The following is a 23,930-nucleotide window of genomic DNA, read 5'->3' on the forward strand; positions in this document are numbered from 1 at the left end:
ACGGACACACTTCTCGTCTTAATCACAAGAATCCTCTTTTTGCACCTGCCTCATTCGTTCCTCGGCTTCCAGCTGCGGACAAACAGGCCCCTTCTGACTTCTTCACTGCAGCCTCCCGGGACGCAGGGCCGAGCCAGGCCACCCCCGTGCCGGCAGGGGCAGGGCTTGCCTGCTCGCCCCCGGCCACCCTCGGCCTGCGGCGCACCCGCCCCGAGGGCCCGCCGAGTTTTGCTCAAGGCGCTCCTGCCCCGGGGCTCCGCGCGGGGCTCCGCAACCACCGGGCTCTGCCGCTGCCGGGCCGCTCCCGCCTCGCCGGGGCACACCCGTCCCCGCCGCTGCTCGCCCGTCACCCCGCGCCTGCCCGCGGGTGCCGGGGCCGGCGCCCCCCACCCCCCCGCGCGCCGCCCGGCGTTTCGGCGCGGGCCAGCAGATGGCGGCGCCGCCCCGGCTGGGCGCGCAGCCCCGCGCCCGCCGCTGCCGCGCGAGCCCCGCTCCGGTTACAACCCTCCCCCGCCCCCGCCCTCCGCGGCGGTGTCTCCCTCCCCGCCACCTCCCCGCCTGTCACTACCACGCCGGAGAGCCACCATGGCGCACGGCGGGCCACGCGTGTCCGCCGCTGCCGCTCCGCGCGGGGCCGCCCGCCCGGCGCTGCTGCTGCTGCCGCTGCTGCTGCCGCTGCTGCTGCCGCCGCCGCCGCTGCTGGGCGCCGCCGCCGCTCCGCGCTGCGCGGAACCCTGCGGCCGCCCGCGCCCCGGAGCCCTGACCCGCGGGGCGCGCAGCCCGCCGGAGCCGCGGCGGGGCGGCGGCGGGGCGGCGGCGGGGGGCAGCCGCTCCAGGAGAGCATCTTCGGCGGCCGGCCGGGAGCAGGTCTCCCTCATCAGCACCTCCTTCGTGCTCAAAGGGGACGCGTCTCACAACCAGGCGATGGTGCACTGGACGGGCGAGAACAGCAGCGTGAGTGCGAGGGGCGGTGTGGGCGGGGTGTGTGTGGGGGTCCCTGCCCTTACCCCTGCCCTTACCCCTGCCCTTACCATTGCTTTGCTTCCCCAACTTGCGGGGCGCAGCCTGCCGCTGCCGCCTGCGCTCCGCCGGGCTCGGTGCGGCCGGAGCGCTCTGCTCCCGCTGGCCAGGGGCGCGGGGGTCCCCGCGGGCCGCTCTGGGGGCGAGCAGCGCCCCGGAGGGCGGTGAGGTGCCGCCGGGAGGTGAAGCGCCGCCGGGGTCGGGCCGACCCCTCGCACCCTCCGCCACTTCCCCAGAAGTTTGGAAAGTTTGCGAGCGCGCATCGTGCAGAGGGGCCGGGTGCGCGGTGTGTGCCGCGCTGCGAGGAGGAGGAGGAGGAGGAGGAGGAGATGGAGGAGGAGGAGGGCTTGGCCCCGGAGAGGCGAGGCGGTAGCCGTTTGCGATCGGCGTGCCCCCGGGGCTGTGCGAGGGTCTCCGGGTAAAGGAGAGACAGGGGGCGAGCTGCGGTGGGGAGATTATCTCCTCCAGCCCCGCATAAAGCCCCAGATTAAATTGTCGCGGCTTAATCGATTCACCTCGATTCAGTCATCCCCGTGTAATCTGCCCCGCGCCGCGCTCTGCCTCCTCAAGCGCCGGGGAAAGAAAAACCCAACTCAACCCAAAAATCACATGAAACCCGGCCCCCGGCTTGGGGCGGGTGTGAGCGGCAGGAGCGGGCGAGCGGGGCGGCCCCGTGGCGCGGGCGGTGCCCGGGCAGGGCTGGGGGCGGGCGAGCTGCCCCCCGCACGGGCCGGGGCTGCACCCGGGGGGTATGGGGGGTGGGTGTGTGTCCCGCAAAGGTCCGGCAATGGCAGCCGCTCTCCGAGGATTCTTACAGCCTCATCGAGGCATAAAAATCGGGCGCTGGGACCAGGGTTATTGCATTAGAGCATCAGAGTTCAGAACTTTTCGCAGTTAAAGCGGTGTGCCTTGCCGTTATTATTTAATTATCTATCTTAGACAGCAGCTCTCATGGTGAGCGCTCATAATCTATTTTTAACTAATTTTCAATTTCGGCTAGTCTTCATTTCTTTATGTATCGACCCATTAATGGTTGTGTATTTGCACGGGTGGTTTCAGGCATTTGCTGCTTCTAATTTATCCTTCACTGAAACATTATATCATAACAGTGGGCGTCATAGGTAAATATTACATAGCACCTTGCACTGTCTGTGTAACTTCATAGACAGGAAAATATCGTTATGAAGGCTCAAGATCAACTTTCTCCTGGAGGATTTTAGTGTTTCTGGAAAACTCTTGAGTGTTTTTACTACAGTTCAGCTAAGCTCTGACTGTGCTTGAACTTTGTGAATTTAGCATAAAGTTTACTTAAACTTGGCTCAGTTCAGAGAGCTTGTGTTGTATGGCTCATAAGTATGTGAATTGTCATCCTTTCCCTAGGATCTCAAGTCCTGGCTTTTGCCTGTTTTGCTAGGGAGTCTCCCAGGATGTGGAGCTGCTAAGGCTCCACCGGTGAGGATGCAGTGATTCCCTCGAGCATGCTCAGCGCTTGTGTTAATGCTCTTGTATAATAAGGTGTCAGAGTTGGAGTCAGCATCATAAGGCTTGACACTTTGAAAGGCAGTGTTTGATTTGCTCAGGATGGAAGCGTAAGGTGATGGCCATTTTCTGTGAAAAGAAAACGTTGCAAATCAGCAGCATCAGCTATTCTGATTCTGTCCTTCCTCCATTTCTCTGCTGTTAGACTGCTGCCGTTTTTTGTGGACAGTGCTTGCAGGCTGTTACGACTACTTCCTTGAAGAATTCAGTATTAAAAAGTTGGCATAAGTTCATTTTTTGACTTAAAAGGCAAGTAACAGCTTTCATGCAAAGTGCTCTGCACTCTAAAATGAATATAGTAGATCCTTGCTAATCCACATTTATGACTAGTGGTCTCTCCTCGCCTCTCTGCAAAGATTTAATAACAGATGCTGCAGTGAGGGCTTGTATTGCTAAAATGTTATTATTTTTTCACAGTATGCTACAGTTCACTTACTAGAATACTACTAAGTAGTTTCTTCAAATCAAAGATAAATGGCAACTGTCAGTATAAACGAAAGTGTTACAGTCTTTGCTGCAAATTAGTTCTTTTCTGTTTGCTTGGTTACTCTCTGCTAATTCAGTCCTGCAGGATGATATTCTCATCGTGAATGCTTGCAGACATTGTCTACAGTATTTACCCATTCAATTAAAAATACTTTTGCAGAGTTACTTAAGAAGTATGTAGCTTACTCTGCCTGCCATCAGGTGATTACCATCAAGCAAGACCGGATTTGACCGAGTGAGCTGGTAATGAAAGACTCTTTGCTGCCTTAACCCAAATGAGAGCAGCCAGTCTTTGGCACTGGATGTTTTACAGTATGACTGTCAGCATTTTTTGCACCTTCTTTTCTTGTTAGCTTTGTTTTATTGCATGCTTCCAGTAGAAGAGCTGATTTAACAAAGGCTCCCAGAGAAAAATGATTTGTAAAGAGAGTCTGTAGAATTAAAAAAAAAAAAAAAAAGATTCTACAGACTCTCTTTACAAATTAAAAAAAAAAAAAAAGAAGTGGAAAGAGTTTGGAGAGAATTTTGCTGCCTGTGCTTATGTGAGATTAAAACATATTTGAGGTAGTCTTGAATATTTGTTTGCTTATATAGATATGTATGTGTGTATTTATTTTACTCTGGGCTAAGTGTTTGGACATAGCAACACTAAAATCCAGTGCTTCTCAAACCTGGCACCTTACCCTGTGTTCTTAAATCTATGGCAAATCTTGCCTTGCCTCAGAAGCACCGGCTTGAGCTGTGAAGCACTGCTCTGCCCCAAGCGCATTGCAGTCAAGGGGAGGACTGTCATTCATAACAGTGGGGTTTTGGATCAGGCCCTGTGAACCTCAGGAGGCACTAAGCAATCTTAAAGTGTCACCACGCACATTTGGCACCTCATTGGAGGTCCTCAGCACTTTGTAAACCAAGGAGCTAAACTAGTTCCTTTACCCTTTACAGCTGCGTAGCTGAAAATTTGACAGTGATGAGCTCCAGATGACCGTATATCCTCTTAAACACCTCACCTAGTAAAATAAATGAAGAAGAAATATGGAGTAGGATTATTCCTGTGAGCTCCGTGATGGAGAGACAAATAACCATATAAGCTGAGGGGGCAGCTGCTTCCCTGAGGGATGTTCACTGGCATGAATAGTTCATTGAAGGTGCCACCATCAAGTACTCATATGTGTGGATCAAGGGCAAATAAATAAATTTGAAAGGGGCAGAGGTTAGGCTGATGTGCACATGGAGCTTTTAAAAATTTATTTACATCTTGTGAATCTTCTCTGCTGCAATAATAGGAGTATGTGAGTTTTGTTTGCTCGAGTTGTCTTGAAAGAAACTAAGGAGGCTGTAAATTAAATTGGTCCTCTCTCCTCCCCCTTCTGTGCTGTAGAAGTCTGACGTGTACTGTAGTATCATCTCGTAATGCCGTTAGTTTTGTGAATTAGGGAAACGGTGGATTTGATACTGCAGCAGAGTATATGGTTGCACTGATTGTAAAGTGAGCTTGAATAACTGGGAAGATCACTGTACACTTCCTTGCTTTGGCAAGAGAGAGCTGTGCAGGGAGGTATGCAAATTGCTTCCTGTTCTGTGTCCTCATTACTTTTGTTTTGTATTCTAATAATTAATTATTTATAAAATCCATAAACGACAGGACTGTCCCCACCCTTTCTTTACAGTGCGATGCATAGTTAAACCCATCACTAGTGGTGCAAGTCTTGTAAAGCTAGTCCTTGTAACATCAAGAGTGTATCTGGTTAGTGGGTTCCTACAATTAATATTTATGCTCTCTGTCCCATATGCCCACAGAAATCTGTTGTGCGCTATTACTTTCAAACAAAGGCTTATGCAAGTGGAACTAATTTCCTTTCCAGTCTTAAAATATCATAAACTGAAGACATGACAGGTGGGGGTGGTGCAGTGCACCATTTACTCTGGTAAGGGCTAGTGATTGACATTTGCATAACTGATAAATAACGTGGTATTACGCATCGGAATATATACAGGTGGCATGCTTGCAGAATAGCCTCTTACTGCATTAAGCTGAATACGTGTGTTCCCAGCTTCACTAAAAATACACTACCCTTTCTGGTTTGGGGAAAAATAATCAATTGATGACAGCTTTTAAAAACCCTACTGTTCCTTAGAAGAGGCCCTATAGTCATCCCAGGAGCTTTTTTGTGCGAGGTAAACAACTTTCTTTGCAAAAGTATATTCTTTTTGACCCTCCTGGAGAATTCCCATTGTGCATTAATACTAGCTGATTTAAAAAAAGAATCAAAACCAAAACAGAAATACAGAGAGAATGAGACTTGTGTTCATGATTGATTTTGATTCATGGGCTGCTCTTCATGCTGTGTACAGACTGCTAAAGTGTTGTGAACAGGACTTCAGCCAACAAGTTCCAAGTTTGCGGTTTCATGGTGCCAGTATTTCCTTTTTTTGGTTTGTTGTCAAAATATTAAGTCCATGCAGGCACTTATTTGTCCAGTGAGTTGATGTCATGATCCTTCATAAACATGTAGCTCTTTGTTATGGAAAATAAACATAGATATACACACAATTTTTTCCAGACTTAATATTTAGCAGCACCTTATCAGAAAGGAATGTTTATCACACATCTACAGAAATTGCTTCATACAAAAACTTTAGCTGATCCAGACTTTTCTGTATTTGATACACAGATAGTTCATTTAATTTAAAGAATATCAGTCTTTGTGATACAGTTTCATCATATGTGATTTATACAGCCCAGTGATCACTAAATGTATTCTTCTAGCAGATATTTTCTTTAATTGGTTTTCTGTTTTGTTCAGTTTGCAATAAATTTTGCTGAGGGAATCTATAAAAAGCATTGACTTCAATATTACTGTAGCAGTATCTGTAAAAGTAAATGTAATTATCTACCCAAACTGGGCAAAAGCCCATCTGTGGTAAGGTTTTGGTGCTGTTTCTCCAGAGTAGCCAGACTACTTTTTAGGAAACTAAAGGGAGCATAAGGTCAAAAATCTGGACAGCTCAGACCTTTGATAAATGGCAGATATACTGCAAAGTGAAAGGCCGATTTCCCATAGGGAGGTTTTTTTTTAGATTCTTTGAGATGATAGTGAGATAAAAACCAAACAGAAACCAAACCCTATAATCGTATTTGAATGGAACAGCAGAATCCCACACGGAAAGCAGAATGATTTTAATCTGACTGAAGTAACTCTGGAGTTTAACATCTTTTTTTTTTTTTTTTCCTTTTTTTGTCATGATATAAAGTTTATAGCTTACTTAATTTATTTGCTTCTACCAGCCTCTCTTTTCCCTCTCTTCCATCTCTACAGCTTTCTAGTCATGTCGCTGCCTGCTGAGCTCTCTCCACATTTCAGCAAATTCTAACTAACTGCTAAGGAAAAGAGAGTGCACCTCTTCTCGTCCTCTAAGTAGGCACTTAAAATTGACACTTGCTTTAATTAGTAAGTGTGCATTTCAGACATGCTTGAGAGTTGTCCTCCATGTGCAGCCCTCCACACCTGCAGTTGTACCTGGTTTTACCTGGTTTGCTGGTTTAACTGGTGTTGCCTGGTTTGCTTAGGAGCAAGCTACTAGCAGCCTCAGCATGGGTAGGTACTCCTATGCAGAGACTGGGACGAGCTCAGTTTATATCTAGGAGGGAAATTTAGCAATGAACACTAAAGACAGACACCGGATTGAAATCCTATTTCTGATACTGCTGGTGCATGATAAACCCCATCTGGCTTAATATCAGTCATTAGATAGGTGTTTAGGCTCTTGATAGCAGGTTCACATATCACATAATGCATTCTTCCCAAGCTCGACAGTGTTAGGAATCTACTGAAGCAGATCTTTGGAGAAAGAAATGAGGACATCCCTTTTGATTTTATTAAAATTCAATAGACTAGTAGATTCTTTTTGAAGGAACAGAAGGGGAAAATGACAAGCTTTTCAGAAAACCAGTAATTGTTCTGCTAAAATGGGAGTTTCTGTGAGGTACTGTGTGTACTGATTTATGAATTTGAATCATGAAACTGCCCAGATTACAGAAGTTTTTATGCCAAGTTCTTTGTATGTCCAAGTAAAATACTTTCATAGAATCACTTAGGTTGGAAAAGACCTTTAAGATCATTGAGTCCAACCATAAACCTAACACTGCCAAGTCCACCAACACTGCCAAGTCCACCATGGTCCTGTCAATTAAGACCAGAGGATGTTAACATAAGGAGAGATAATCTGCAGTACAATGCAAAATCCTTCTAGTTCCTGAAGGCACAAATTCATTGAAGCAAAAGCTGAAACTCTAAGTTGCTCACTGTAGCTCAGGATGAAACTTGATGACCTGTGACATTCCTTCGGCATTTTTATTCCCATAGTCTCACATTCTTTACCAAATTTTCCCATCCTCACCCCCCTGCCCCAGTAATAATAATTTAAAACCCTAACAAATCACCAATGACAAAAGCGCTTTTGAGAGAAATAATGGATGGGGTCCTTCGTGATGCCTAACTTCAGCCTTCAAGTCTAAGCTTCGACTTCTGCAGTAGGGAGGAGATAGAGATGATCCTGGATCGATGTCTCCCTTGAGAAAGTTTGGATGAGTTGACTTCTGGAATCAAGTATCTCTCTCCACTTATTGTAGAGAGGCTTAGATGACAAACAGATAAAATACAGAATTTATTTAAAGTTATCCCTGACCCAAATATCTGGAGTTCATTGCTGCTGCAGTTATTTCCTTCCTTCCTTACTGTAGCATGGCTGTTAGAGTTTCAGTTATGGATTAAGACTCTCTTGTGGTAGATACTATGGTTGGACTCAATGATCTTAAAGGTCTTTTCCAACCTAAAGGATTCTATGATTCGATGAGATTGCACAACCCCGATGCAAAAATACAGCTGTAAAGATTTTATAGTTACAGTTCTACCTGCACACATCCCTGAGGAGCAGAATTACACACTTAAAGGGTGTACACTGACAGAAATTACACAAAGGTCTGGGTTTCGGTCCAGGGGCTGCTCCAACAGCTGTTTTTTTTTTTTTTTTCGAATGACTTGGAATATTCATACATAAGCAGCCATTGGATCAAGGCCTATATTTCCGCTCTGAGTTGAAAGTTAAACAGGAGTTTAGAAACATGCCCACTCTGTGTCTATGTACGGAGGTGTGTTTTTCTGTCTCTCTGTCTTTTGTCCAAACCAGTAGATGTGCAATGTGTCAAGAAAAAGCAGAGCAGTTCTAGCAGTAAGGGTTGTGAGTCTCTGTTCTGGCAGGAGATGTGTATTCAGCTTTTCATGCAGAAGAGGGAATTAGACTCTTCTGCAGGGGGAGCACTCCTCACCCCAGTGCTGTTGTGCAAGGGTGAGGAGGGCAGCGTCACCTCCTGTGAGAAGCTGTGTTTCAAAGGGAGTTGCCGCTGTGTGCTGTGAAGTTGTCGGTGTCATAGGTGTGTGCTGGCACGTCCGCTGGACTCCCTGGCTTCGGTAAGACGAGTGGAGAAGTGCCATGTTGATGGATCCTATTGGATTTTGTCAGCCCTGGCTGAGGCTGTTGTGGAAAGAGGAGAGATGCCGAGGTGCTGCTGTCTTGCAGGACTGAGGGCGTGTGCACCACCCTTGGCAGAGCCAGTGGTGCTCCACACAGCCCCGTCGCCACGTCTGCGGCCTCTGAAGCAGTGCTGCGGCGTTCACGGTGATACCTTGGGGAAATTTGAGGCTTGGCCAGAGGTAGAGCGTGAGGTTCCAAATGAACGGCTGTTGGGTTAAAGCGAAGCTGAATAGGAGTACCGAGGAACTTTGCCAGTTACCTCACCACTATTCTCTGAAACAGCACTTGCATTACGTAGGTGATTTTGTGCCTCAGTTTCCTACCTGCAGTGTGAGAATAATGGTGCTTCCCTATCTCTTAGGATTGCCGTTGCTCTAAATAAACTGTGCACTTCAGTATTAAAGTATTGGTTATCACCGTAGCACGTAAAAGAGGCAGGACTATAGAAAATCACATCTGTGGTTTCATTGTTTCTTTGACTGTTTCACAGTCCAATGTAGGAATTAGAGAAGAAAAGGCTCTCACAGGTCATGCAAATTTCTCTGCTTGTTCTGATGTTTTTTTTGATCAGGGCTCCTTTTAATGTGTAGTCCAGTTTAATTTAAATACATAGACTTGGCACTTCCAAGATCACTGAACAGACTTAAGATGATGTGACAAAAAACATTTTCAGTGAAACTTAACATGTATTTAACATGATTTTTTCTGCCCTCATTTACCAGTATACTGAAATAACTGTGCTTCTTTCTCAGTGTTTGTATCTTCCCTACTCTTGTAGATTAGTAATTATTTCTCTGAATAACATTTATTTTGGCCTTAAAAATTTTCTATTATAGCTCACTTTTGCTAGCTCTTAAATTGCACCATCTGGATAGGACAGTACCTACACATAATAGTACCTACCTACCATGTATTTGACTGGCACATTTTTAGAAATTTACATACACACAGAAATTATTGTTAATTTCTGGCTTCCCTCTATTCTTTTTAATGTCCTTGTGATTATCTGTGTTTGCTAAAAAGAAAACCACGTATCAGTAAATAGTGTTTTTGTTGAGTTTTTTTTTCTTTTTTTAATAAAGATGTTAATCTGGTCATGCGAAAAAAAAAAAGCTATTTTCTGTAGTTTCTGTGCAGTAACATTGTTAAAAGTTTGTTCTAGTAGGTGAAGTAGATGTATTTAATGTTTTTTTTCCCCATTCACTTTATGAAATTTGTTTCTTTCATGGTCTTTGGAAGCTCGTTGGAGGTACAGTAACACTGCATGAAGTCTTGTAGAAACGTATTTGCAAGCACCAACTACTGTGCTGTGTCCTTATTCCAACGGAGCAGTAGGCCCATGTTTACTGGCCAGTGTGTTCAGTTCTAGCAGATGGCAAGCTACACTCTGTGAAAACACATTTTTTATCGCTGTTACTGTCTCTTCTCTGCTCCCCAGATTGACAGTTCCAGACAGAGAAAGAGCAGTCTTCCCCCAAACACGTGTATGAGCAAGATGTGGCACACTGGGGCTCTGCTCTGAGTTGGTGGCATAATAATGAGGATGATGACTGAGGACTGAGCTGTTACACCTGTAAATTCCAGCAGTGCATAGCCTGGCCTCTCTAACTGAGCTACAGGAAAGAAAAGTTGCTTTGCTGAGGTATTGAAGAACAACCTGTTTATGGTTAATGCAGTCCCATGCTTGCCTCCACCAGCAATTGTCTCTGCAAGACAGATCACAGATGCCCAAGGGGATGGAGCTGAAGGGTTAGAGGAATATGTTGGAATAATTCTTTGGGGCTCCGTGGGTGAGGCATAAAAAGAGAAATAAAACAAACAAAAGCAACACGTGGCAGTGACAGGTGCATTACTTTCTGGGAGCATAGAGATATCTTTGCCAATCAGTTACCACCACAAGGCAATGGGCACCCATCGGGATGCAGCACACATGCACAGTGCTCCAATGATCAGCCTGTTACTACTCCCCAGGTGAACTCTGGGGAGATTTGTAGCAGCAAATGCCTGAAGATGTCCAGGAACCCAGCTGGTGATGCTGGAGACACGTAACCCCATGCAGTTGGGTGGCACAGAAACACTAATGCTGTTTTGCCCAACTCACCTCAACCTGCAGTGGTCTCCACAGTGGGAAAGGAAGTAAAAATCAAATGGTTGGGATCTGTTACGTCTTTGTACTTACAGGCTCTAGTCTTGATGATGATAGCTAAATAAATGCCAGCATCCTACTCCACAACAGGTTGGTATTAACATACTTCTAAGTTGCCAGCTGGTTTTTAGAGTGATCCCACTGTGTTCTTCCTGAGCACTTTATGGGGTCCTGTTGAGGCTAATAAGGGTTCAGATTAGATTCGGCTGCTACATATTGGTTTGCGGATATGCTATGTGAACAACATTCCTTCTGGCCTCTCTCATTTTAGTCTTGTAAACCACAAAGTTTAATTGACGTGTATAGGACTTTGGAGTCTTGGGTATTGTAGTATTTCGTGTGGTTAGAGCATAGAAGCAAGCAGGGATATGAACTAAAAAGCTTTCCTCTCCCAGGCTCAGATGCACCCACAGAGGCACTAGGGCTTCATCAGAATTGCAGCTTTTGATTTAGAGGGGCATTTCTTATTTTGCTAATTTGTTTGGCTTTTAATCAGTGGTTTCCTATGTTTCCCTGCCTGTTACCCAACCACATAATGGCAAGCATGTCAAAAGGTCTCGGCTGCCTTGAGAGCAGTCTTGAAAGATGTTCTTTGCCGTGAGTGAGAAATACAAACCGAACAGAAACAATGCAAAACATCTGTGTTGGGAGTATAGTGGCTTTGGAGTGAGAGCTGTGTCCTGGGCACTAGTGACAGACTATGAAGGATTGAGTGAACTCCCTGGTTGCCCTTGGCTGTGCCAGTGCTGGAGGTAGAGAATTGGGAAGGTGCTACTATTGATGGTTTTGAGCTTTTCCTTCCCTCTGGATGAGGGAGGCCAGTACTGGTGGAGTCAGCTGAGACCTCATCCTGTTATTTTTGAGGTTTCCCAGCCTGATAGGAAAAACAAATACGAGAGAATACAGAGTTATTTTTTCCTCTCTTGTATGTGACATCCACTGAAGTGCTGCTGAGCACATGCAGGAGGGAGGATGATGTGTGGATGGAGCAAAAGTGCCCATATTTTTGGAGCAAGCAGCCCGCTATCAATGTTTTAAATTCCTCTTGGGTCACAGATATTGTTATTTAACTCTGTTTAAAACCACTGCAAAGGAGAGAAGCAAGAAAGTATGTTCCACATCAGCCGAACAGCATTTTTGTAGCTCCGTGAAACCCACTTTGTAATTCACCGATTAAGCTGTTGGCTCCCACCAGCTGCTGTGAAGGAAGATGCAGAAGGAATGCATTCCCCTGCTTATAGGCTGAATCGGGCATCTCTGCTTAAAAATTGTAAGATGTAGCTCAGCGAACACATTTTCAGGTCATAATGAAATACATATGTTCATCTCCATGCAGCATCTCTCAAGGGCTACTGAGCAGAGCACTGAGGGCCACTAGCAAGATCTCCTTTTCCTTCCTTCCTTCCTTCCTTCCTTCCTTCCTTCCTTCCTTCCTTCCTTCCTTCCTTCCTTCCTTCCCTCCCTTCCCTTCCCTTCCCTTCCCTTCCCTTCCCTTCCCTTCCCTTCCCTTCCCTTCCCTTCCCTTCCCTTCCCTTCCCTTCCCTTCCCTTCCCTTCCCTTCCCTTCCCTTCCCTTCCCTTCCCTTCCCTTCCCTTCCCTTCCCTTCCCTTCCCTTCCCTTCCCTTCCCTTCCCTTCCCTTCCCTTCCCTTCCCTTCCCTTCCCTTCCCTTCCCTTCCCTTCCCTTCCCTTCCCTTCCCTTCCCTTCCCTTCCCTTCCCTTCCCTTCCCTTCCCTTCCCTTCCCTTCCCTTCCCTTCCCTTCCCTTCCCTTCCCTTCCCTTCCCTTCCCTTCCCTTCCCTTCCCTTCCCTTCCCTTCCCTTCCCTTCCCTTCCCTTCCCTTCCCTTCCCTTCCCTTCCCTTCCCTTCCCTTCCCTTCCCTTCCCTTCCCTTCCCTTCCCTTCCCTTCCCTTCCCTTCCCTTCCCTTCCCTTCCCTTCCCTTCCCTTCCCTTCCCTTCCCTTCCCTTCCCTTCCCTTCCCTTCCCTTCCCTTCCCTTCCCTTCCCTTCCCTTCCCTTCCCTTCCCTTCCCTTCCCTTCCCTTCCCTTCCCTTCCCTTCCCTTCCCTTCCCTTCCCTTCCCTTCCCTTCCCTTCCCTTCCCTTCCCTTCCCTTCCCTTCCCTTCCCTTCCCTTCCCTTCCCTTCCCTTCCCTCTGCTTTAAAACAGAAGTTTTTTGATACGGTGGGCTACATTTACAGGGCTTTGAACCTTGGTATTCCTTTTAATAATCTCATTGCTCCTAGAGAACTCTAAGAGAGCATTTTTAACATTCATTGTATAAGCACCTTGTGCCCCATGTTTCATCTCTTTATTTAAAATACCCTTGGGGGAGAGAAGGGAGATGATTGATATCAGGCTGCCATATATAATCAGTGTGAGAACTAGGTTCTTAGCAGGTAAATTATCAATATAATATATTTTTTTTAGTTTAGCTAACTGCAGAAAAGCTACTTCTTAAACTGGTACAAACTGGCACAACTTAAGAACTGAATGAAAGGCAAGCTTCTTCATCAGTGGGTGGACTTGGTTCAGCTTGGTCAGTCTGCAAGCATGCAGGAATGTTTGAGCTGCTTTTGTGTGTGCTACTGAGGCAAGAGATGTTTCACGAATACTGGAGCTGCATGAAAAGAAGACCCTCCACTTCCTGTTTGAATCAATGTCCATATTATTGTGAGGGATTACATCTTGGCTCTGATGTTTGTGATTGCAAAGAGACTGTTCCTGAAGATGGGAATGTAAGGCTAGACAAGGATATAATCTTTATCCTGTTTGCAGAAATTGTCAGCAAGTCTGGTTATTGCATTGCTGTATTTTGTGAAGTATATTGAGGCTCCCTGAGGGAGCAGGACTCAGTCCAGCGTGATGTTTCACAGGGGTCGGTAGCTCAGAAGTCAAGCCCATTCAGATGAGAGCACTGAAATTCACATTTAGGCATAGACTGTGTGCCAGGAAATAATATAAAGAGTTCATAGTCTTTGATCCACAGTCTGTTGTATGTGGAGGGTTTGCACAAAATATGCAAGCTTTTTATTTTTTGTAGCAACTAAATAGACTTGTATTTATTAACTGAACCTGATTGTCACAGTCACCATCACTCAGTAAGAAACTCTGCTCCCCTTTAGGCAACTTCTGCATCTGCCCTTTGTTTCTATTACTTTTCTGACTGCTTTTTTGTATGTCTCTCATTCCTCCTTTCTTCTTTCTTTTCTCTATCTCTGTGTGTCTCCTTTGTTATTCTCCCTTCATTTCCTCTCTGTATTAAATCACCTTTCTCACCCCTGAGGGCTTAAATAGCATCATCTTCTCGGTTCCATCTGAAAAAAAGATCTTCAAAGACATGGTTAGTAATGACACAGACATGTCGTCAGTTTGGGAGTTGCCATTCTAGTGAATATAGATGTTCACACTTGGTCACATGTCTGCAGGCTTGGACCGATAGCGCGGCATTGCTGAAGGAAATCTTGCATTCATGGCAGTATCTGTAGCCCTGGACGACAGCAATAGCAGATGTTTAAAAAAACCCATTGTCCCCAAAATACATCATCTATATTGAAACTGGCCCAGAAGCAGTGTGTTTCACCTCATGCCCCAGCCTAAAGCTGTGAAGTGATCTCTTAAACTCACCTAAGATGAGTTTTAGATTGGGGACATGAAGTGAAATACACTGCCTCTTTGTCAAGCTTCTGGGTGAGTTTAAATGATCATAATGAGAAATGAAAGACTCAGAATCCCATTTCCAGTCATCCAGTTCTGTAATCGGCACATGCCATCTAATCAGAATTTGTATACTACCTGTCACTGGAATTACTATGCTGCTCATCCAGGTTAAATTGAAAAATAATCATAATGTACTCAGTGTTAAGATATAGTGCATAAATAAGGTATTGTTAGCGAAACACAACTTCTGAAACATCTATTACTGCGGGTTTTATTGTCTGATTAAGTTCCGATATTACTGCATGTCATTCTGATACTTGGGTGATGTCATTCTGGTATGATACTTTGCCAAGTATGCCTCATTATTACTTTTCACAACCTATAGGCAATGAATGCTTTTTCCTTTCAATGAAATGAAATATTTACAAGCTGTTGCTTATTGCAGGAATTTAAATGAATGATGCTTCTTTTGAAAACAAACACAAGCTGAGGAAAGCAGAGACAGCAAATGAGCATGAAGCTGTCATAGGAGGGAGACTGCAGGTCATATATGCAACCTCTGTGGCTTTAGCTGAGCCATGAAAACATGGGAGTCAAAAGCAGGAAAGCGCTGAGGTCTTGGTTTCTGGCATAGCTTGTTTCTCTGATGCAAGTGCACTTGCTGTGCAGTCCCTACAGTTCACAGACCGAAAGAAGATGAACGGATTTAGAGTGCTTTTATCTAACATGAAATTGATACTGTCTTATGGGAATGACTTCTAAGAAGAATATAAGAATGTCTGTACTAGGCTCGACCCGTGGATATCTAGGGAAGAGCATAAGACTCAGACGAGTGTTTTGTGATCCTTCACCAGACAGCTTTTCTGGCCAACAGCAATTTGTGGCTCAGGGGTAACTGTAAAAGCTTTTCAGGTGCACGAAACATACCTTGTTTATAAACATGAAAATGAGAGGGAAGATGAACTTATATACTTTAATGCAGCAGCTAGCCAAAATTGCTAGTACTGAATTTCGATTGATTACATCATCCTTTCCACAAACCTAAATGAGTTCAAATTTTGGACGATATTCTCTGAGTGATTTAGATTTTGTGGATCTGTAGCTACACTTTAGATTTTCAAATGCATTTCTTACTATGTTGATTTAAATAGTATTTAAACTCCAACAAATTATATAAAATAACATGTAGACCTATCAACACACAATTTACAATGTGCTTCCTTTCTACAGTAAGTTTCTCACCAATTTGGGAAGTCTAAAGGGTACTATTTCTCTTGAGTGAGTGCTATTTCTAGAAAGAAAGATGCATGGCAACAGCAGGTTTTAGATGTCTTTTTGTTTATATGGAATTTGTTAAAGCATCTTTCTAGAAGTGTTGGATAATGGTACTATCATATGGAAAAAGTACTATGTGATGAGGGGGCTGGAGCACCTCCCCTGTGAGGACAGGCTGAGAGAGCTGGGGTTGTTCAGCCTGGAGAAGGGAGGGCTCTGGGGAGACCTTATAGCGGCCTTCCAGTACTTCAAGGGGGCCTGCAGGAAAGGTGGGGGCAACCTTTTTAGCTGGGCCTGTTTTGATAGGACACGGAGTAATGGTTTTAAATTAAAGAAGGGCAGATTTAGACTGGATATAAGGAAGAAGTTTTTTACAATGAGGGCGGTGAAACACTAGAACAGGCTGCCCAGAGAGGTGGTAGAAGCCCCATCCCTGGAAACATTCAAGGTCGGGCTGGACGGGGCTCTGAGCAACCTGATCGAGCTAAAGATGTCCCTGCTCACTATGATTCTATGATCCTGAATGTGTTCCTTGGTTATTTAAAGTTGAATAAACGTTCATTCAATGGACAACCTCATCTGAGCCAGGATTAATTTTAAATTCAAGCCATTATTCTCTTGGTACATAACCAATACAGTATATGTTCTTATCAAAAAGTGACTCTCATTTTTAATTTATGAAAGTTTACCTGAGAGTATTCAAATGTCTCACCCTTTCCAAGTACTAAAAAATGCCTTTGATGTGTCAGTGTTTGACTTTAAAACAGCTGATCTTTTGGTGTGCTGTATAATACAGTTGTTTTGATACATACAAGATATTCTGCTTGTTCGTTCCAAGTTTGCATGGCATAATTAAGCTAGGGTTTTGTTCAGTAAAAATTGGTGATTCTGTTAAAGTGAAAATCAACCCTTTTCTCTTAAGTTACTTTAACACCAGTTATTAAACAGGCATGATCAAATTTATTAGTTTTTAAGAAGTGCTGAAGGTGAATTTTGAAAATCTTGCTCGTGCTTGTTTACAAATAGTTCTTGATTTTTAAATAAAGACTTCTACTGCTCTCTTTTCATTTTTAATATTGGATTGACGAATATCAATAAGAACATTCAATTATAGTGGACTGTCTGTAGGCTCCATGGGAACCCGTGCCATGATTAGATTTCTCAGCTAGAGTAAAGCAGCACCATTTCATTGACTTAAATTTCACCCATTATGGAAGGATTCTTAGCCTTGATTTGTCTCACAGTTAGTGGAATGTTCACAGTAATGGAAAAGAAGAGGGACAGGAGCCTAGAAAATGGGGAAAAGTGAACAGAAAGAGGTAATATCACAAGAATTATATTTTAAATGTTTAATTCCACACTATTCTTCCTTACTGTTTTTCATTTTTCCCCCCTAAACATTTCTATATTATCAAGTTTACCTAGAAAAACCAAGCTTGTTATCTTGAGCAGAGGTTTGTAGGTTTTTGCCTTTCTTTGTCTTCTTACTCCCTTGTGGTCCTCTACCTTCCTTTCTATGGATTGGTTAATTTAATCTTTCTAGCTGCTGTATTGGTTTGTTCAGCATCACTAGGGTCAGCATGTTACATATGGAAGGCACATCAGCTGAAGAAAACTAATATCCCGATCAACTTACCATCCCTGCAGATAGAGGGAAACCAGCTGGCAAGAGTGAATTGATTTCTGCATCAATCTCCTCGCACAGGCAATCAGTTCAACAGGGAGAAACGACACCCGCGTCCTCATCGCTTTCCTGTTGTAGAAGGCTCCCTATATTGGAGCCTCATTCTTCCGAGTTTGCTGACGCGCTCTGCTGTCGCTTAGCTAGGAGAGCGGTGGTGCTCCATGCAGGATTGCTGAACCCAAAGCCTGTAAAAGGCAACAGCAGGCTGCAGTGTGTTGTGGATGAGATCCTTGGCCAGGGCTGCAACCACATGAGTCATGGCATTAGTTAAGAGGTATTGAAGCCGCAAAAGCCTTAGGAGGGATCTCTCATTGCTAACAGCATGAGGCTCATCCTGATAACAAAGTAGGACCCGTTTTATTTCTAATTTTTTTAGGATACTCAGTTGCTTTTTGTAGTTTCTGAACCACATGCTTGCTAATAACTCTGAGGAATGACACTGTTTTAGTAGGCATCATTATTATGTCTGCATGGGGAAAAAACCACGGTGCTTTTTCTCCTCCCTCACTTTTTTGGTGAAGGAGCAGTAGTGCAGCAAAGCAGGTCTGGTTTATAATAAAAATTTTCTGGGCACTATACTGTGTAACTTAGGTAATGGCTTAAATAGCCAAGTTAAAGAGAAAATAATTAGAAGGCTAATTTGGATTCATCCTTCTCTGTTACTGCTTAAAGACGTTGACTGTAGAATTCTGTTACTGCTTCATTTAGCTTGGCTGTTGCAGTGACCTAACTCCTTGTGCGTCTGACTGTTCTTGTTCAGATATGAAGTAGGGTTTTTGTGTCACTGGATCAGAGCATGTAGCACTTGTGGCTTTTCTGATGCCGTAGAATTAGGAGCAAATAAGCTGACATTGGCTTGCACAAGGGAACAGACTTGCTCTGCTTTGGTCCCAAAGATGTCATTGATTTTATTTGCGTTACATGGTCAAATATTTGTGTATGGTATCATTGAGGCTAACAAAAGGTTGTCATAGGGCAGTGTTTATGTCACAAGTTGTGACATTTACTTGTTGATGGGGTAGTATAATGTCAGCATGTTGTGGTGCAAATGTCATCATTTTGTGATGTGCTAAATTGTTCCTAAGGATAGACTTTTTAAGAGGCCTTAATGGATGTTGGAAAAATGAATAGGTTTAGACTGGTTTTATTTGCATCATATTTAGGAACAATCGGAAGTTTAGAAAGCAAATCTTGCAGCAATTTGTATCACTTTTCATGCTTGAAGGGTCTTTGCTAATGTCACAAACTTTAGTCATTAAATACCTGATACTTCCTTAGCAGGCATATTTGTTGACTCATCATGCTTCAAGGCAACTCAGAGATGACAATTCTTCAGTAGCTAACGTGTTTAATTGGACCATTCTCCATTTGTAGCAGACCGGGTTTTCCTATTTTAACCACAAAACAGTAGGAGAATTTGGAAAGTTTCCAGTCTGTCAAAACTTAAGTGCAATAGGAAGTAAGATAATTTTGTTTGTATTTGTTCTGTCCTTCATACAAACCTTGTTGGAGGCAATTGTGAAGCATATTAAGCAGTGCTGCTTATACCTTATCTATAAGGCAAATTCAGCTGGGATGGATGTGCTTTGTTAACACAACTAAACTGAAACAGAAGTGTGTTTGGTATTGCAGTGTATTCCTGGGCAGTTCCCTGCGTATACCTGAGAAGTACTGTAAGAAGTTGAAAGAGAGGATGTTCAGTAGTTTCCAGAAGACATTTTAAATAAAATTAAGACATATAACTTGCACTGAAATTGGAGCCTTTGGGAATGTTGATTTGGTTTCTTAAATATGAAGGGAATACTCTGGTGAGAGCTGAAGGCTGCAGCTTTTGCTGTGGAAATAGCAGATTGCTGCTTCTGTAGAAATAGACTCAATGTAAAATTTGTTTGTCCAAGCACAGACTAATGAAATCATAGATTTGCTTTTCAGGTGAGGTGTTTCTGGATTTCATGATGAAATTTGGTCTTAGATAGGCCTAGTCATAACTGCAGGGTGGTGGCAGCATGCAGGCTTAGGCTGTGAAACGTGGGTCAGAAAAGCAACATGTAACAGCACTCGTGGGCAGTATCCTGCTCTCTCTTCCTGAACAGCGGTGTGCTGCTTCTAAGCTGGACTTCAGGTGAGTGATTCTGTATGAAACTACTTCCCACTGGATTTGTGAGAAGTTCTGATGAAATTTGTGCTTTCCAAGTCTGAATGTTCTCAACTTTGTGTTCGCACAGGAACTCGGTTTTGTGTATGAGCTCTATGTGAAACTCTATGTGCAGGTGGTGTCAGGCACCTACTCTGCCTGTAGAGTTTGTAGACCTAATACAGAAGTTTGAGCTGCTGTTCTTTGAAAACACAAATAATTATAAATAAAATATGATGTGTTCTTTTGTAAAATTTTCTAAGTGAGGCCAGGATGGAGAGTCCCTGGATGACTCCTCCCTGGGAGCTGGGGGAAGCCTGTCCACTTTATGTCAGCTTTAACTATGGCACCACTGTCAGAGAACTGTGCTCCTGCGGACTCTTCTTGCTGTACTTGGCCAATATAGAGCTAATGCTCTGTGATTACACCAGGCTGTAACTTGCTGCTAAGGAAGAGAAATTGAATAAAGAAAAAACTTAGTTTGATGGTAATGGACGGTGTTGAACAAATTTTAAACAGCTTTCTAATCAAGATATTTGGACATCGGGTACTTTTTTTTTGAACCATTTGGTCTGGAACTGCTCCAAAGCCAGTCTTTCTCCTGAACAGATTCCTAAAGTAGGACATTTTTGCTCAGATTACCAACAGCGTAAGCCTCTGTTTCTGTGGTTTCTGTGTCAGTTCAAAGGCAAACTCCAGGTGAGTTGTGATTTCTCTACAGAGGACTTTCAGCAGTTGCAACATGATGTGGTTTCTGCAGAAATGGCAAACAAGGCAGGTCTGGTTGGTTTTGCATTTCTTGGGCTTCAGGGGAACCAGTTCTGGTTTGCAGGGCTGCCAGCGGCTTTCTGTTCAACCTTGAGCAGGTAACTTGAATCTTTCTATAGCTAAATGTCATATACGGCAGTCTTGTTCCGCCTCTTTGGTTATAAGGGCTACATCAAAGAACGTGAAGTGTTTGGCTACCTTGGAAATTTGTGTGATCATGTTACCATAGGTAAACAGAAGGCAAAAGAGAGGCAAACTACATAGGAAAGTTATTTTTCTGATGTTAGTCTGATATAAAGGAATCTCATTTTACACTTCCTTATCCAGAGCTTTCATGTGGTTTTACATCCTACATGATATTGATTTTTAAATGCTGTTCTGTAAAAACAGTCGAGCATTATGAATGATTTTTCATTTACATATTTTTAATACCTGATACTTGCATTAGTGAAATATGCTACTTACCAAGCCACTTCTTTTAAAAATATATATTATTTTCTTTCATTCTTTCTTTCTACTTAAAAAATCATTGGGAAATTTTACCTTCCTTAAAGAATGTTTGGGATTTTAAAAATTCTTTTTTCTGAACTATATTTTTTTTAATTTCAATTTGGTAAGAGTTATAAATTTCTTAGAATCATTGCATACATAATAATTTGAAATGTGTCTGGCATTACTTCTGTAAAAACAATCTGGATGTTCTCTGATCTGGATCTACAAAGCTATAAAATATATATGGCACCATATTAAGTTTTATAATGCTCATTACTTCAATGTTGTACCTGTTGGGTAGAAAATCACTGAAGCGGATGAAGAGTATTGCTCTTTGAGCAGCAGAAATATTAGAAGTGCTTTTACACGGCCCCTTCTAGATAGGAGTTTCACTGCAGGGTTCAGCAAAGAAATAATTAGTATTTAAACTGTTTGTGAAGGAATATTCCTCCAGAGCAGAAGAATTACAAATCAGTGGAGCGCTGCAGAATTTTTCTTTGGGCTAAAATAATTGCCATATGAGGTCTTCAAGGTATAATAAGGGATATCTGTGGTCTAGCAAAGTGAGCTTAAAATTTGATATAGTAGGACCCTATTTTAATTCCTGAATCTTTCACATGACTGTCATTGTAATTTGGGGCAAGGCTGTTTGTTCCTCTTCCAGTTGTTAGAGCTGTGTTAGCAACGTAATCTGTGTGTCTTTAAAATTAACTGTGCCTTCATATTTAGTTACTTTCAGGGTCAATTGCTAAGCTACTTAGACAACAGATTTAACCTGCCTGCTTTGTAACCACTGTAATGGGTACTCTGGAAGGCCTGGGATCTACATGCATGTTGTACGATGTTGACCACTGTACTCCAGCAACGAGCTCCCAAAGGTTAAATATTTAGATAGTGTTAGCTAACCTTCTGCTTGTAATTGTAGCCCTAATAAACCTCAATATTTGTCTTGCTGTCTTTCTATTTTTGAGAGGGATTTTTATTTATGATCTGTAGAAAATGCATTTATTTAGTGAGCATTGCATTAGCATTGCTAATGGTCATAATGTGTTTAGTTTCAAAGGATACCTGCTTTGAAATTTACTGCAGAATGGTGGGAGTGCCACCATTCCCTTGGGAGTGTCTAGGAGAAAGTCATGTTCATGTTTTAATTTTAGAGTATGTCATCGTAGCGTTCCACTTCCATTACCGCAGTGCTAGTTGTTTGGTCTCAGTAGGGATGTACAGGACATGAAACAGTCCTGTAAGTATCACGGTACAAAGCTGTAAGAAAATGTAGAAGTTTGCGGTGGGTGTATAATCCCCAGCTCAGTTTTACATGATGAGAGATTGTTGTCTTAAGTTTTGGAGGTAAGCAACTTTTGAGTGTAAAAAGTGGTATGCATGCCCCACTTAGGTGAGCGACCCAGGTTCCCCTGTCTATTGTACGGATTTAGATGCTTTGCAGGATGCTGACTGCATTCTCCCAGGTTATAGCCCGCTTAAAACAAACCCTCCAAAACGAGGGTTGTTTTGAAGTTGCCTCATTTCACTGTGCCAATGCATGGTGCAGCTCTACAGCCATTGCACTGACACAACTGAAAGGGCATTGGACAGAGGCAAGGGACTGAGAACACGTTGGCAGAGCAGTAGGGAGCTGGGAGCTTTGGGAAGTAGCTTCACTGCTGAATCAGTGTATTGTGAAACAGATTCCTTTACGTGTAGTTTGCTACCCGTTTCTCTGGGTAGCAGTGCCGTCTTAAGCAAGCCACGGAGTATTTCCAGGCCTGTACAAGCCCTCTCAGCTGGTGTCAGTGTAGTTGTTTGTGGAGAACTGAAGTAGAGAATTGATTGTGATAAGAGGAACCTGGACGGCTAGGTTAGACTATTTTCTTTAATGTCTGATTTAAATCTGCCTTGCTTCAGTTTACTTCTTTCCCTATCCACTAGGGATATGGAGAAATGTTTATTCCCTGTCTCTTTTCATCAAGCTTTAATATATCTGAAAGCCTTTATTATGCTTCTCCTATGTCTTGCACTCTTTAGATTTAATAACCTCAGCTTCATCATCCTTTCCTTGTTGCTCACTTGGTGCTGCTTTTCTAGACCTCTCATCATTTTTATTGCATTCTTCCAGGCTCTCTCCAATTAATCCACATTAGTCCTTTCATTCTCTGGCATGAACACAACTGAGGTCTTCAGTCTGGAGTAGAAGTTTCCTTTTTTGAGACTCACAGTCTGCATGTGTCTTGCAGCCTCTTTATCCATTACCTTATGGTGCCATGCTGCTACGAAAAAGGCAGCATTAGTGTCTCAGGATTCAGTAACACTCCCAGCTCTTCTTTTGCTCAATGTGCTTTGCTCTTGCCTGTTCTGATTATGTGCTCTTTAGTATTTATGCTCATTGACTGCCATTGTTCTTGCTGAATGGCACCTGGCCATTTTTGATCATTGTTCCAATTTATGAAGATCACTTTGAGTTCTCATCCTGTACCTCAGTCTGTGTTTCAGCTTGGTGTCGTCCTCCAATTTAATAAGCATAGCCACTCCACACAGGTGTTAAATAGTACCAGCCTATGTTCCTGTGCAAGCCCACTTGATAGAGAGGGTATCTGTTGCCTCCTTGTTACCCCTAAGGCCTGTTATTCTGCTGTATGAGGGAATTAAGATAATTTTTATAGTATTTGATTTTGAGAATTTTAAATTTGGCTTCACTCGTTGCTTGCACACAGATTATTTAGTGGTAGCTTCTAGAATTTTTCTGGGAATTGAAGACATTGAATATGTTTTCTGGATAGCTTTGATCACTTTATTGGTAAACTCCATGAGTTGAATTATTTTTCTTGCTGATCAAAATAATGTGCAAAGACAGGAATCTTTTAGAAGAATACATATTTCTGTATTCCTGTGGCTTTTGCTTCACATGGCAAACTCTACTTTGATTAATTGCATCTGCTTCAAGGCCTGCATAGTATCATTGGCTTTTGCATGACATTGCCTGCAAGTTCTTCCACACTAGAACACGGGCACACAGCATATGGCCTCCACGCCTCCTCCCACCTCTGCTTCACTGCACTTTGCTTGGCATTCTCTTGGTCTTCCATGATTTGTTTTTTCTTTATTTCTTTTTATTCTCCTGACACTGCTAGCATTTGCTTTCTCTCTCTCTCTGCATCCTTAATTCTTCAACCTGCATGAGCTTCATAATGCATTTGTGGATT

General features: G+C 43.4%; 1 protein-coding gene across 2 annotated transcripts in view; it reads left to right on the forward strand.

Annotated features, from left to right (window-relative positions):
• The first annotated feature begins 489 nt into the window (after positions 1–489).
• Positions 490–23,930, forward strand: part of SORCS2 (sortilin related VPS10 domain containing receptor 2) — a 571,536-nt gene continuing 548,095 nt past the window's right edge. Inside the window, exon 1 of one of the 2 annotated variants that reach the window (XM_086463685.1) lies at positions 490–954. In XM_086463685.1, coding sequence (XP_086319811.1) covers positions 586–954 — 369 coding nt within the window. In that variant the 5' untranslated portion in view covers positions 490–585. The remainder of the gene's footprint in view (positions 955–23,930) is intronic. The other variant, XM_086463683.1, reaches the window with a different exon arrangement.

This window comes from Leptosomus discolor, chromosome 4 (genome assembly GCF_034619465.1).
Source record: "Leptosomus discolor isolate bLepDis1 chromosome 4, bLepDis1.hap2, whole genome shotgun sequence".
Lineage (NCBI taxonomy): Eukaryota > Metazoa > Chordata > Aves > Leptosomiformes > Leptosomidae > Leptosomus > Leptosomus discolor.